The 15737-nt window shown below is 43.5% G+C and overlaps 2 protein-coding genes across 2 annotated transcripts in view; one reads left to right on the forward strand and one right to left on the reverse strand.

Annotated features, from left to right (window-relative positions):
• Positions 1-1570, forward strand: part of avpr2ab (arginine vasopressin receptor 2a, duplicate b) — a 21891-nt gene extending 20321 nt beyond the window's left edge. Inside the window, exons 5-6 of the mRNA XM_056298998.1 lie at positions 409-630; positions 1386-1570. Of these exons, the coding sequence (XP_056154973.1) occupies positions 409-630; positions 1386-1570 (407 nt within the window). The remainder of the gene's footprint in view (positions 1-408; positions 631-1385) is intronic.
• Positions 1571-2381: 811 nt separating this feature from the next.
• The window catches only part of LOC130108307 (monocarboxylate transporter 1-like), a 40594-nt gene continuing 27238 nt past the window's right edge, over positions 2382-15737 (reverse strand). Inside the window, exons 2-5 of the mRNA XM_056275201.1 lie at positions 15341-15659; positions 7437-7580; positions 6383-7201; positions 2382-6012 (exon numbers count right to left, since the gene is read on the reverse strand). Of these exons, the coding sequence (XP_056131176.1) occupies positions 5732-6012; positions 6383-7201; positions 7437-7580; positions 15341-15557 (1461 nt within the window). The 5' untranslated portion in view covers positions 15558-15659 and the 3' untranslated portion in view covers positions 2382-5731. The remainder of the gene's footprint in view (positions 6013-6382; positions 7202-7436; positions 7581-15340; positions 15660-15737) is intronic.

Below are 15737 nucleotides of genomic sequence, written 5' to 3' on the forward strand. Positions count from 1 at the left end.
GGACACAACACGTCCAACATGTCTGAGTGACACAGCTTCTAAACCTAGAGGATTTTCTAGTAGCCTCTAATTAAGATTTGTGGTTTCGATGTCACAGAGAAAGAGAGCTGGTCCCGTTAACAAATCTTTAGTTTCTATTCACACTTGAATGACTTTAAAGAGGAACCCCCCCCCTTCAGTTTCACAAAAACTGCACAGATTTGAAAGAATTCACGTTCAGTAGGTCTCGTCTCTTCAGAAGACTGTTTAAAGGGTCATGAAAGGAGGATGCATCACCCTCTCAAAAAGTGATTCATCTCAGTCGTCCAACTCTATCTTAGGGAAAAGAATTAAGGAAACAAGTCAGTCGACCTCTGTACCATCACCTTTAAAAAATGCAAGCAAATTGAAAACCTCTCTCTCTTTCAGGTGAGCTGCAAGCTGACATGCTCCCTGAGCCTTCAGTGCCCTCCACTGTTTGCCCCACAGCACTGGCCCCGCCCCTCCCGGCCCACGGCGGTGGCGTATCAGCAGCCATGTCAAAGACAGTTAGGATGACGCTGGTCATTGTGTTGGTTTACTCGCTCTGCTGGGCTCCTTTCTTCAGTGTCCAGCTATGGGCTGCCTGGGACCCCAACCCTCCGCAGGATGGTACACAGGAGCAACACACACACACACAATGTCACCCTATACTTTTGGGGATGCCTCATTGACTACATTCATTCCCTAGCCCTTAACCCTAACTTTAACCATCACAACTACATGCCTAACCTTAACCTTAACCTGAACCCTAATCTTAACCTAATCCTAATTCTAACCTTAACCCTAATGCCAAGTCCTAACCCTAAAATAGACCCTTTTTGTCATGGGGACCCATAAAATGTCCCCATGAGGTAGGTGGTTTCAGGTTCACCACCCACCCACACACACACACACACACACACTTCAGTCTGAAATAACTCTAGCAAAAAATTGCCAAAAGGCACTATGAAAATGCACTATTTAAACATCATGTTGTGAGCAACTATATTCCCATTTAAAATGTATGCATATTAATTGCTTTCTTGAAATTCACAGCATGTTAATCCCAAAATGCCCCGGGACCCCCTTTCGAATCGTTTGGTGGCTGCCCAGTAATCATTCTTCTGCTGTTGGCTACTGAACAGCCACACTGGCACAAGATTTAAATGGTTTGGTAATCAGGGACCGAAGAGTTGTTTTCATTTACTACCCGTTCATTTTTTTTTCTCAGCTGCGTCGATATTTAACAACCCTCCATTTACAAGCCCACCTTTCAAACCTCTCATCCACTGCTGCTCTCGTCACCTACAGGCAGTCATTCTCCACTGTGTGTGTGTGTGTGTGTGTGTGTGTGTGTGTGTGTGTGTGTGTGTGTGTGTGTCAAGGTGCTGTGTTCACCCTGCTGATGCTGCTGGCCAGTCTGAACTCCTGCACCAACCCCTGGATCTACTCTGCCTTCTCCAGCAGCGTCTCTCCAGAGCTCCGCCTGCTGCTGCTCTGTCGCACAAACGCACAGCGACGAGGGTCCGTACCGAACGACTCAACGACAACACACACCTCCAGCTACTGAACCTGATAGTTATAGTGCAGCACGTGCAATCTCACGTCAACCCGTTCGTGATTTATTCTCTCAAATCATGTGACACACACACACACACACACAAACTCACGGTGTGATTGCTTAAATTCAAATTCTTCAAATTGTGCTCTTGACTCTTGTCGACTTAAGTTTGTAGAATGTGAGAAAACTGTATTGCATGTGTGAACAGTTAACCATTCTTGAAAAGATGCAGTTAGTTTAGAGGGATGAGTGTAATAAGGTTTATACATTTTGTGAATAAAATTTTCCACATCTGCTGCTAACTTAGAAACTACACCCTTCGCCTTTGTCCTGCCTTTTTTTTTTTTTTTTGACATAGTGGACAAAAACGCAGGTGTTTGGGGCATCCAGGTAATGTAGCGGTCTATTCTGTTGCCTGCCAACATGGGAATCGCTGGTTCAAATCCCCGTTACCTCCGGCTTGGTCAGGCATCCCTGCCGACACATTGGCCGTGTCTGCGGGTGGGAAGCCGGATGTGGGTATGTGTCCTGGTCGCTGCACTAGCGCCTCCTCTGATCGGGTGGGGCACGGGGAAATAGCGTGATCCTCTCACGCGCTATGTCCCCCTGGTGAAACTCCTCACTGCCAGGTGAAAAGAAGCAGCTGGCAACTCCACATGTATCAGAGGAGGCATATGGTAGTCTGCAGCCCTCCCCAGATCGGCAGAGGGGGTGGAGCAGCGACCAGGGTGGCTCGGAAGAGTGGGGTAATTGGACAGGTATAATTGGGGAGGAAAAAAAGTGGGGGGGGGGGGGACCAATAAAAAAAAACAGGTGTTTTAAAAAAGGTTTATTCAATCTCTCACCAGTCGTACAAACAAGGCTTCACGCGTACAAACATAAAACATCACAGTTCGAAATATCACTGGTAAAAATCTTCTTTTACATATACTCAGTACAATTTGTTCTTTTTTTTTGAGAAATAAAAAAGGTGCTAGAGCAAAATACCATTTTTCAGCCACTTGTACACTGCAAAACAACAAAATCTAAAGTGTCTCAATGAAATGGTTTTGTTCCGATTCTTCGAGATTTTTCTTTGCCCTCCCAACCAAAAAATTGGAATACATATCTCAAAAACTAAAAATATACAAGCTAAAATTGTCCAAAGTGAATTTTGGAAAAAAAAAATCTTCCCACATTTTGTCAGACCAGGGATCTGATGAAATCAACATAAATCAGAGGACAGTACATAGTGAACACTTCAGCTAATTATTGCCACTACTAAGGAGCAACTGCATACTGGTGTAAATCATAATGACATTGAATATGATTATTAAAATCGTAAATCCCATCTGCTACTAATCTCTAGCCCAGTCACCTCAAGCATTGCACTTGTCTTTAATTGTCAATGACCCTCAGTGGATACAAACCGGGTTTTAATTTAAAACTATGCAGGGCACAGATGCTTACCACTGGTATGCACAGTACTGGTATGCATAGGAGGAATTACGCCATAGGACGACTCACCCACAGGTACCATTAGTACCTTAGTAAATGACTATCTACAGCTGAAATAGGCCTGGCGAACATAGACTCACTGGTCTATGAAACCAACCAAGTTACATACTTAACAATATGAAACGGTTATGAGTCTGAATTTCACCGAGTCAAATGGCATCACTGTGATAAGTTCTAAAGAAATCCAAAAAAAAATCCCACATTGTAAACATATAGTCTAGAGTGGGTTCATTTACCTGTAGGCGACGATGGCCTTTCCTAACCTATGTTTCCATTATAAAACAAAGAGAAAGTTATCAGACATGAGCAATGACTCTAGGGTACGATAGACTGAAGAGGAAAAGAGCATTTCGGCAAAGTATTACTTCCAAAAGGTTGCCTCATGGAGACACAAGCGCGCATAGTTCATATCATGTGGTGAGAGATTTGGAAAGTGTTATTGTCAATACTAAGCATAGCAGTGTTCGGTTAAAGAAGAAAATAAAAAGCACAGTTTATTTTGCATTTGAAAAATATATCATCGGAAAACGGACTGAAGTTACATATCAGTACATGAAAGATGAAGGAGATTAGTTAAAGTGACGAAGGTGTTGTCATGGAAAGAAACTTTCCAATAGCAAACCTCGAAACGACTAAGCTGTTTATTGCGTAAAGAAAAGCTTCCTCGTCACAGATGTCAAAGGTTACATCCCTTTTTTGATGTGTTTGGCTGGTTAAATGTAAAGTTAAAAAATAATAATGATAGATAACAATATAAATTTGAGGTTTTGTGTGATATGTTTGAGTTTTTACACCGAGTTGTGTAATTATCCTGATGCCGAGCCACATTTTTCACACAAGAAACATACAGATAATGAAACATCCATGTTTAAAAAGTCTGCGTAAAATGTCCATTTTCCAATAAACTGAGGCCCAGTACTTGTCAGACCCATACCTTGTGTGCACCATTGTCTGCTTTACAATACTGCCCTCTGCTGTTAATTACTGGTAAAACAAGGAAAATAATGTATCGAATACCTTATTGAACGCGTTTCTATCACTTAGTAGCTGTTGTTCATTTCTTACCAAATGTACAACAGATGCTGGATAGTTTGACATGGGACAGTTAAACAACATGTAATGGTTAAAAATGATTAATCCTGAATATACCAAGACAAAGTGACAAAAATGTAGAGACAAGCATAGACTTCAGATTAGCCCAGTTTCCATTTACAGACACATTATCTCCTCTAACACGCATACATTCGTGCTTTCACCCAAATGCATCGAAAACATTAAAAAGGATCCTTGTTAGATTGTCATTTTAAAGCTAGCTAGCTAAAACAGGTCTGAAAAAGATCTTTTTTGCCCATAAAATTATAAATCTATCATGTATTCATTATAACAACACTAGAGTTTTCCAACTTTTGAAATCAATGGAGTTAAGATCATGATTGGGTGTGATTATTCAGAGTGACATTTGTTCCTATTTTGGCACGACAGGGCAGGTCAAAGCCCATATGTGCACACCCATTCCTCCCATGTCGTGAAACGACTGTCTTTTGTCACACAAAGCAGAGTGTGGTGTAACTTAACACTGTGTACAGCAATGCTCGGCTTTCTGTACAGCAGCTGCTTACCCATGAGGCACGACAGCTTTGTCGTGTGATCGTTATTTGTTTCAGTACGGTGCATTGTGAGTCGTTTTGGCTGGAGTGTGTATAATACACTACAAACGTGGTGACACACGTAAAATGTAAATGCAAAAGGTAAACTCTACCTCTTAACTACACAGAAGTAGACTAAAAATTTAATACTCTTGCAATAACTAGACCGTCAGGTCCTGTTGTCACGAGCTTCTTCTGAGAGTCTGTGCAATTTAATTTAAACGTTCTTTTTTGTTTTACTCTTTTGACTACAGGTTATTATCATTGGCGATATCTGTTTTCACAGCATCTCTCTCACTATCCTCCCCAGATACTTGTAATCAAAACAAAAAACAAAAACTTGCAAGTCCCTCTCCATACTTTCAACACTGATCTGCTGGTCCTTCATATAACTCTGCTACCTCACCATAGCCGAATATTTAACATTTAAATGGCACGGGCAGCTATATCTAATGAAACATGATGTTTTGTTTATGTTAATGTCAAGCCATTAAGATGGAAAGCAATGCGAGTTTTTGGGGAGAGCATGTATGTCTTCAGTACTATGATTAAACAAACTGTGTCTCTAGGCCTCACTTGGACCCAAGAAGACTCCAGACAGAGGCAGAGAAAAAAGTTTGATTAGCTTTTGAGCGTGTGTGTATGTGTGTGTGTCTTTGTTTGGGCAAGTCTGTAAACCATAACGGCAGCTCAAGCCCCTGAGAGTAAAATCCTTATTGATTGTCTTTCAGGCTTTCTGTCTATCAGTCCCCTGCCTCTACTCCTGAAAATGTGTGCATTTGTGCTTTTGGGGGACTAGAGTTTACCAAAGGCACATTCAATACTGAAGCTATTGTAACGTCACAGAAAAGGGTCCCTAGAATATGGCATGTCTGTGCCGCTGTATAGAGCTCCACGGGTTTGTGCAAGCATACATATTAGCCTCTCTTGCTGTGTGCAGTGTAAGACTTCTGCATATGTAACTCAAGACTGTGTGTTGCTGTGTGTATTTAAGTGTGCATCTCCCCTGAAAAACAATCCATACTCTCTACACAGAGTCCTCATCCATCTTTGTGACATCGTCCAATGTGACAGCGGCTGGTGTGCTGCTCTCCTCTTCTTCTACTGAGGGTGGAGGAGGGGCTATCATGGATTCGCGCTCCTCCTTGGGCTCCTCCCTCTCTCGCTTCTCTTCTTCTTTCTTCTCACGGTCAAGCAGGTGGTAGTTGATGCCCATTCCCACGAAGAGGAAGATGCTGGCGACCATGAGGATGATCCCACAAGTAATGTACGTGTAGTCATAGTGCTTGTAGTAGTCATAGAAACTACCTGAAAGTGGACAAAGAAAGACAGCAGATTTAACATTTAACAGTTCTCTTGGCAACTGGTATGTTATGAATAAGACATTTTTAGCACTAAATTGCTTTGTATTGCTTACTTGAATAAAATTAAATAAATAAAATGTTAGATTAAAAACAGCTGAATCAAGAGAACCTTACTTAGGAGAGGGTGGGGAGTGAGGGAAAAAGTCACCAAGCGTCTAATTTAACAACATTCAGACCATACCCCTCTACCCTGGCCTCGAGATATATATGTAGAAAGTTTTGTGCGTGTGTGTGTGTGTGTGTGTGTGTGTGTATATATAAAACTTTTTTAGACATTATAAATAAAAACTTTCTTTTCACGGAGTCTATCTTACTTGTTAGTGGTGGCCCCAGAAGCACAGGTGCACATTCAACAATAGTGACCAGGCCCACGGCTGAGGAGAACCTCTGTGCCCCCACCAGGTCCATCAGTGTCTCAAACAGAACTGAGCTCAGCCAGCCAAATGCAAACCCAAAGAAGATGGCGTAGATCACAAAGCCAGTGTAGTCCACTGACAAAGGTGCCAGTACATGGCACACTCCATTGTAGAGGACTGCGGTGGCAAAGAAGTACTGTATCCGGGGCCGGACCCACTTGGTGTTGGCTAGGAGGCCCATGGAGGGCCGGGCAAACATGTCAACAAAGGCCAGTATGGATAGAAGGAAGGCTGCCTTCTCCTTGCTGATGTCCTTGCTTTTGGCGTAGTTGGAGAGGAAGACAAGTGGTGCAAATAGGCCGAAGAACATGATGACGTTGCCCATTAGGTAGAGCAGGAAGCCACGGTGTTTGAACAGTGTCAGGTCAATGAAGGAATTGATGGTTTGCAATACTGTTTTCTTGGGCTGTGGCTCAACTGCACCATCAGCCGCAATATTCTTGCTCTTCTCCAAGTCGCTATTTGCAGGCTGAGGTTTGGATCCGATGGGGCGCATGAGGGAGCCAGCCACACAGCAGTTGAGCAGCAGCCCTCCCAGTATGAGGAAGCTCCCCCTCCAGCCGAACTCATCAAACAGCCAGGAATTGAGAGGAGCCAAGGTGGACAGGAAGACTGGGCTGCCAGCCATTGCGATACCATTGGCGATGGGGCGACGCTTGAAGAAATATTTACCAATCATTGTGAGGGCCGGATTCAAGTTGAAAGCCAGTCCCAGACCTGGATAGAGAATGAGGGACAGGAGCAAGGAATGGAGGAAAACATAGGGAGGGAAGCATAAGGAGAGATGGAGGGGTGTGGAAGTAATTAGGCCAGACCTGACACAACCATGAGGGTGGAATGAGTCTTAAAATGCATGTCTTTTAATGCGATATCTCATCACATGTGACCTAGAATGCTATACTGGGTAAACTATATCTGGTATATTAAAGCTTGAAATGGGTGAACTGCTGACCTCCCACCACTCCAATGAAGAAGTAAAGCTGTTGAACGGTGTTGCAGAAGGAGGCAGAAATCAGCCCTGCCCCTGACAAACAGCCTCCCAGTAAGATGATTGGCCGACTGCCAAACCTGTTCACAAGGATACTGCTGATTGGACCTGAAGAGAGCAAAGGGAGGGCCAAAGAGAGTAGAAATAATAGATGCATTACTGGAAACCATAGTAGGTAGTATAAGACTTCAGCAAAGACCAACGGATGTGGAATGTGAGTATATTATTGGACAAACTCAGTATAGTCAGTGAAACTTGTAAATTGGCCAAGACACACGAGTTCACAAATAAGCTATTCAATTAAAAATAAATTAAAAAAATTTAAAAAAAATCACACAACTGACAACCAGCTGCTTAACAGCAGGTGGCGCTACAGTGCCAAACATAAAACATTTAGTACATTTAGTATGTACAAGCTCTGGTTGCATAGACTGGGCATTGTGGAACACTTAAGGAAGGAAACTAGAGGCATGGTGGCGCGTGACTCTAGAGTGAGATTCCATTGGAAAGAGACACACATGCTCGTCTGAGGAGAGGACAGTGCCTAGGTTGGAAAGGAGGGGGATGGGAGCAGAAAAAGTGTCAAGAGAGTGAAATACAGACTAAATAAATTCACTGAAGAAAAGAGAAGAGAAGAAAAGAAGAGAAGGATTGACCTATAATCATAGTTTATTACTGATGACAGAAATTGTTATATAGCCAGCAAGCATTGTCTAAAGAGAACCAGTATATAAGTCACCACCATTCAAGTAAGCCGTGCCTCATTGCCACTCTTTAGTGTAATGGCAGTTGGAATCACTTTCCTCTTAAGTGTGTCAAGACTAAAACTCTTAAACAGAGACATTTGTGGTCTGCCCCTAAAAACACAGACATGCAAAATGCTTGAGTTTACACACATTGTTTTCCTCTCAGACACAGTGACGTTGGGGCCACCTTGGTAATATGATCTGTCTGGTTGTGTAATATGTTGAGAGTCTGGCTGTGTAGCACCAAGGGCCATCTTGGTAGCTTGTCATGCTTAGGGTGAAGAGCTTCCAAATTGCAGTCAACAAGAATTTACAAGTACAGCACACTAAATTTAGAGTGGAACTACTTTGCTTTAGTACTTATTGTGACACAAATACACACTTGTAGTGGTTATGGGGCTACATAATAATCCTCTACACACTCACACACGACATACAAGGTAAACTAAGGTGAGATCTATGGTTCTGGGTCGCGGTGATGGTGGGGCCTATGGCATAGCATATGATTTATACTACTGTAGAAGATGTAAAGAAAACTATAGATTGTTATCGCTATGCCGCAAACTAGATGGCAATGTTATGCATACTACAACATAGCATGCACACAAATCAGGCGCCAAACAAAGAAACTGCGTTCACACTCCCCTACATTCACTAGAAACAAAGGCAGCGAAGAGAAGATTTGCAATAGAAATGGCTTTGCTAGATAACCAAAAAGAGCTTATTTTGTTGACATCATTAAGAAGGACAAGGAGATGGTTTTTGTGAGACCACTAAACATGTTTAAGTAGGACGACGGGGAATTGGCCACGTTTATTTGCGTTTTAATTTGTTGATAATATGAAAGACGGATGAACTGCAAGGTGCTGGGCACTGGAAACGCGTAGCAGGAAAGCAGCTCAAATGAACCAATCACAGCTCTTGCCATGTCCACGTAGCCTGTGTAGCCTCAATGCAGTTAAAATGTTGAGGAGTTGATCAAAGGCTATGGCAGACCCCGTGCGTAGCTACAGAGACTGATGTAACCTGCAGCCGAGTCCCACGGTCACATTGACACAGAACCATAAATCAGGAGTAGTGTGTGTGAGTGTGTGTGTGTGTGTGTGTGTGTGTGTGTGTGTGTGTGTGTGTGTGTGTGTGTGTGTAGCACAGACACATAGCCTCAAAGCTATGAAATGCTTTATGCAAGTCGGTGCCAAGAAGTAAATAAAAGGCAACTCAAACAAGGGATGGAATGAGTCTGCATCAACTCAACACACACACACACACACACACACACACACACACACACACACACACACACACACACACACACACACACACACACACACACACACACATACAAGGATCAAGACACTTGTGCATGCACACAGAGACACAAATCAGCTGTGACAGTCTTTTTTGCGGTCTGGCGATAGACAAAGGGGGCAGTGATTAGTGTTCTCTGAGATATTACATAAACGGTTTATCCCCCTCCTGCCTCTTCCATCATTCCTTCTTTCTATAAGAGCGAGAGAGGCAGGGGCCAAGTGGAGAGGGTGAACGGCAGCCCCCAGCTCTACAGACACCAGCAACAAGGGATAACACCATTTACTAACATGAGGAATGAACGTCTTGAAAATTTGCCGCTACAGAAAATTTCTCCACTTGTTGTATTAATCTTTCAAAGTGATTTCCACATTTTCATCTTGCAGTGCTCAATAGTGCTATGAGAACCTCATATTGGTCTTTTTCGATTTTTCTGCCATTTCATGAATAAAATTCACATTCAGAAATGTTATGACTACATAATTGAAGACAAAAAAGACCCAGAGAAATGTGATGAGTCAGTCTCGAGTCTGTCCCATGTCCATCCTCAAAGTCCCTTAACTGTGTGTCGTTTTCACCACCTTTCTCAGGCTTTTTTTTGTGGCTTTTTTCATCCTCTTTTTCTCTCCAATTGTACTTGGCCAATTATCCTATTTTCTGAGCTGTCCCGGTCGCTGCTCCACCCCCTCAGTCAATCTGGGGAGGGCTGCAGACTGCCACATGCCTCCTCCGATACACGTGGAGTCGCCGGCCACTTCTTTTCACCTGACAGTGAGGAGTTTCGCCAGGGAGACATAGCGCATGGAAGGATCACGCTATCCCCCCCCCCCCCAGTGCCCCGACCAAACAGAAGAGGCGCTAGTGCAGCGACCAGAACACATACCCACATCCGGCTTCCCACCCGCAGACACGGCCAATTGTGTCTGTAGGGATGCCCAACCAAGCCGGCGGTAACACGGGTACTCGAACCGGCAATCCCCCATGTTGGTAGGCAACGGAATAGACCACCACGCCACCTGGACTCAGGCTATCCTCTAACCCATTCATTTCTTCTCTAACAATGCTCTCACTTATCTCATACACTTAAAGGTAAAAATATCAACATTCCAGTAGCTGCTAAAATCCTTTTCCCCGCTGAATGTATTACACAGTTTGGGAGGCCAGCAGCAGCTTTGATAAGTCATGCATGAAACAAAACAGCTCACTGGAAGTCACGGCATGAGCCAATTATGTTTTAAAGGCCAATTGGCTTTCATTCATTTGCTCTATCAGAGGGTATCTGAACGAATGACATTCAGCTGGCCACTTCACACCTGGTCATGTCAACATAAAGTGAGAAGTATAAACACATCTCTATAGGCGCACACACACACACACAGACACACACACACATAAACACACACACACACACACACACAAGCTGTCTCTCTTTGGGCAAGAAGCCAACTAGGTCTGTTCTACCGTCTACATTTTAATCATGCCCACAGATTACCATGCCCACAGATTATCATGCTCACAGATTAAGATGCGTGCTCTTGAGCTGCAATAGCAACAGGAGATTTGAACATTATTTAGCATCTACGGTATGAGAATCTGAGCTGCCACTTAAAGTTTCTCACTAACAGTGCCTCGGAGACCTTTATAAATGGGATGATCGAGGAGACGCCGGTCAATTGTTCTGCCTGGGTCTGCCATCTTATTCGAAGAGGACCCGGTCAATCTTACATGCAGTAACAAAGTGGGACTGAGTGCAGTGGCTTGTGAACCATTTTCACTGGATTTAGCTCAGTGTCTCGCTTTCATTTAAAGAACACTAAAGAGCATGTCAAGGTTCATAGTTAATGGCACAAACCAAGGTTCAAAGGGCTGTTAGAATATCTACACACCAGGTCAGCAGTTTAACTTTACTTCTACAAGCCGTATTCAAGTCTGGCCTTCAAGGCATATGTTGAAATTTTGAATTTCGTACTTTAGCACTTGCCAGAAAATTGATTCTTGGACCAGGAAAGCTGGTTTCTATTTCTATGCTTACATTTGTATAAAAATGCTTATGCAATTGCTGAGACACAGTAAAAACACCATTAAATTTATCCAAAAAAAAAATGTTTGCATTCATATTTTTCTTCTTTAAAAATGACTTCATCTTATTCTGTATTTCTCATTAATGTCTTCTTATACCTTTTGTAAAGCATTCTGAATTGCTTTGTATACGAAAGGTGCTACACAATTAAAATTGCTTTGCTATTTAGTCTAAAAAGTGGTTTTCATATTACTTTTTTTTGGGGGGGGGGGCGTATTTTAAAACAATTTATGTGGTTTTGTATCACCCTCAAACTCATTGCAACACATATAGCGCCATGTTTTTTAAGATGAATCACTCCCCCCTTTTTTGTCTGCAGAGTTTCCTGGTTTCCTGTCCAATGTTGAAAGGCTGTTATTGTTAGTCAGCTGTCCCTGCCGTCATCTGAATTTTTAAAATGAATGGGCTTGTGCAGTGGGTTAGTGCGTCTACGCATGGGTCCGTGTGTACGTGCTACACCTCATGTCTCATCAGTGTGTGTGTGGTTCTGCTTTTTCCAGCAGTCTTACCACCTCACTCATACCATAAGCAGGCACGATGACATCATCAAATGGCAACTTGCAGAGGCGTGCAATCCTGACAGCACCGAGTGGTAGGCAGGGAACTGATATCGATGTAACGGCTGCAAAATGGCCACTTATACCCCATCAACTCAGAGAATGTTTAAAAGAAAGTTCTGCCCAGCTCACATCCAAATGGCTTGACTCCTGTGACGTCTGCAAGTCCAACTCCTGTTGTACTTCTACCACAGCGGTCGCAAAGCAACCTAGCCCGGTGAAAGCATTTAGCTGCAGCTAATAGAAACCTGCTCATAATCCTGAAAGAGCCGAATAAATTAGTGGTCAACAGTAAGTCTTTTGAGAAACAGTTAATTCTGTTGGACAGTAATGTGGAACTTTGAGCTGATGAGATGAGGAGGAGAGAAGACAACAGCAGCACCTGGCAAGTGTGCTGGTCAGACGCCTTGGTAAGATCGTACCAGAAACAGGTTCAGCTTTACACAAGATATATGCAGAGAGTGGAGTTGTGAGGTCCAGATCCAGAGGAAGGAGGAGAGATTAAACAGAGGGTTGAGACTTACACTACACCAAATGCAAACTCTCGCTAACGCCTACACAGGGTGAAGGGTGAGTGGACAGGAGCGCCTCAGTATGCGTGAGAAAGAGGAAAATGAGGACAAAAGTGAGACTGTTCTGCTCAGTTGGCGAGCGTTAGTGAACCAAATCACAGGCTTTTTTCACCTACTCCCCTTTCTCACTCTCTTCTCTGCATCTCATGAAAGCGAATACTGAACTGCTACATGGTGGAGGGCAAAGCGAGTCTAAAACTGGGTCAGTGACATCCTCTGCCTGCCTTGAAACATGCAACAGCAGAGTCTGTTGTGCGTGTACTGGTACAAATGAATGTTTGACAAAGGCTTCTAAGAATTTTGTACTTGTAGTGCTCACATTTAATGTCCAGGGTGGCAGAGCTTTTATCCCCTGTGAGCCCAGACAAAGCCTGTTCTACTTTCCCCGGATCCCGTTTTTTTTTTTTTAATCTAGACAAGTATTAAGTGTCCCTATTACTTCAGTGTGCACTTTCTCCTGTTGCATGTGCAACAGTAGCTCTATTTGCAACATGGCACACTAAATAAATACTTGTTTTCATATTAGGCCTGTAAGAATCAAGTCCATTCTAGCCACTCTGCATCCCTCCGCTGTCACCCTGTCTGCTGCATTTGCATAAACTAGGTATAAACTGCACAACTTTTGAAAATCCTAACACATTATTAAAGAATGGGCATCTCACACTTACTGACTGTATTTTGGAGATTTTTTTTTTAATAAAGGCTGAAAAATAGGGGATCGCACACTTAACTCACAGCTCATGTATACATTTATTTGCTGTCTCAATGACTCTGACAATGTAATCATCAACAAGATGATTACATCGACAAGATTCAGTGCCACACGCTACCAATCCCAGCAATGGGACCACTGGTATAGCTGCCTTCTTATAAGACACTGACTTGTTCCATTTATGTTATTTTATTGTGTTTACTCTTTGTATTGTCTGGGGTTTGTCTTTTACCTATTTGTCTTTGTCTGTTATGGACCCTGAGTTTGCAATAAAGTTTTGAATTGAATTGAATTAACAACTATGCAAGACAAGGGGTCACACACTACCAGATTTGCCACTTGCAAATAAAACCTAACTGAACACACCAAACTCGCACAAAAACACAAGCTCTCACGTTACTACGTGATGCCAGTAGCAAAATAAAAAGGCGATGCGTTTCTTTCTTTGCGGGTACGGTAGGTCTCACATTTCATGTTATACAGGCACTCTTGTTGCTCCACAGTTCAGTTAACTTTTTTCTGCCATTTATGTGCTCCATTGCGCCCATGGATAGCTCCCTTGTGAGTCTACCATTTCACATTCCCCATTTCCTGTATTTATGATTTTTTTCTCACTCGCAATTTTCTTTGGCTATATATGGGATTGCTCAGGTTTGTGTCGTTGACCAGCATACCCCACACAATTACGTCCTGATTCCAGTTATAAAAATCCATTATCCAAACCGCTTATCCTGCTCTCAGGGTCGTGAGGACTGGAGCCTATCCCAGCAGTCATTGGGCGGCAGGCGGGGAGACACCCTGGACAGCCCACCAGGCCATCACAGGGCCCACACACACACACACCCACACCCACACACACACACACACACACACACACACACACACACACACACATATTCACACCTAGGGACAATTGAGTATGGCCAATTCACCTGACCTACATGTCTTTGGACAATCCATTTCATATGCAAATAGGCATGACCATTTACTAGAGTTGGGTCATGCCTATTTGCATATGAAACTGATCGTTAGCTCGCAACTGCAAAATTCAAATGTGCTTGATATAATTGTAGTGTTTTTGACTTGCCTGAAAGCAGATCGAGAGGCAAGCGATTCGAGTCTGTTCTCCCTGCTCACATCAATTTTCTGTGCCAGTCGTCCACGTCAACTGCCCCAAAATCTGCAGACTATCACAGATTCAGCCTGATTGTGAATCCCGCCTTTAATTGGGGTAAAAGTTGTAAAAGTTTAGCATTAATCAGAGTTTTTATTAGGGGTGTGAGGCCACACCAAGCAAGAGCTAAGAGGGCAGAGAGGCTGATTGGGTATGAGTAGAGGGAGGGGCTGGAACGAGGCTCTTGTTTGTTTTAGCTATGCTTCAGCAGAGTGTGAAAGATAAGGTATAGCGCCCTGTAAGAAACTCAAAACATGTCCAGGCTCTCCAAAGTGTCACACACACAAACATACGCAAATAAAACAACCACAAGATACTGCAAGTAAAATGTAGAATCTTAATTGGCACTCCTTCCATTCACTCACAAACACAGGATCTTTCCCTTCACACACACACACACACACACACACACACACACACACACACACACACACACACACACACACACATACACATCTGCTCTGTTCCTCCCCATCACTGCACTTTATTTTGCTATTGCTTATATTTTGACAATTCCCTTCCCCTACCCTGGGATGCAGTCAGCCAGTTAAGGAGTTGAAAGGCATTTCGGTAGGTAAAGTTTAAGTATCTCCCCTGAAGAGGTTAAGGTAAGGACAAGAAACAGGTGGTGGCATTAAGACATGTTTGAATATGAGTGGGGGGAAAAAATTGGGCATTCCCCCGCCCCAACATCTAGCATCCCACACACACACACTCACCTCCAGCATACATGACAGCCAGCATGATGGAGGAGATCCATGACACCTCGCTGGGAGTGGCCTCGAAGATCACCTCAATCTCCTTGAAGAAGACTGTGATGGACTTGGGGAAGGCGTAGGAGAAGCCAATAGAGACAAAGGCCCCCATCACCACTGCCCAGCCCCAACCCCCCTCAGGAGGGGTGTACCCCACTGGCCCACCCAGCGCTGGAGGCATGTCTTGTCAAGAGAAGAGGGAGGTGAAAGTAGAGGAGGATGAAGATGAAGGCTTCTGTGACTGAGGTGGACTTTAGAAGATCACCGATACTCACACCAGGACCTGCAGAGGAGGAGACCAGAGAACGGGTGAGAATATGAAGGGAGAGGGTTAATAATAGTACGTTCTCCTTTTCTTGCT

Source organism: Lampris incognitus, chromosome 2, assembly GCF_029633865.1.
Source record: "Lampris incognitus isolate fLamInc1 chromosome 2, fLamInc1.hap2, whole genome shotgun sequence".
Lineage (NCBI taxonomy): Eukaryota > Metazoa > Chordata > Actinopteri > Lampriformes > Lampridae > Lampris > Lampris incognitus.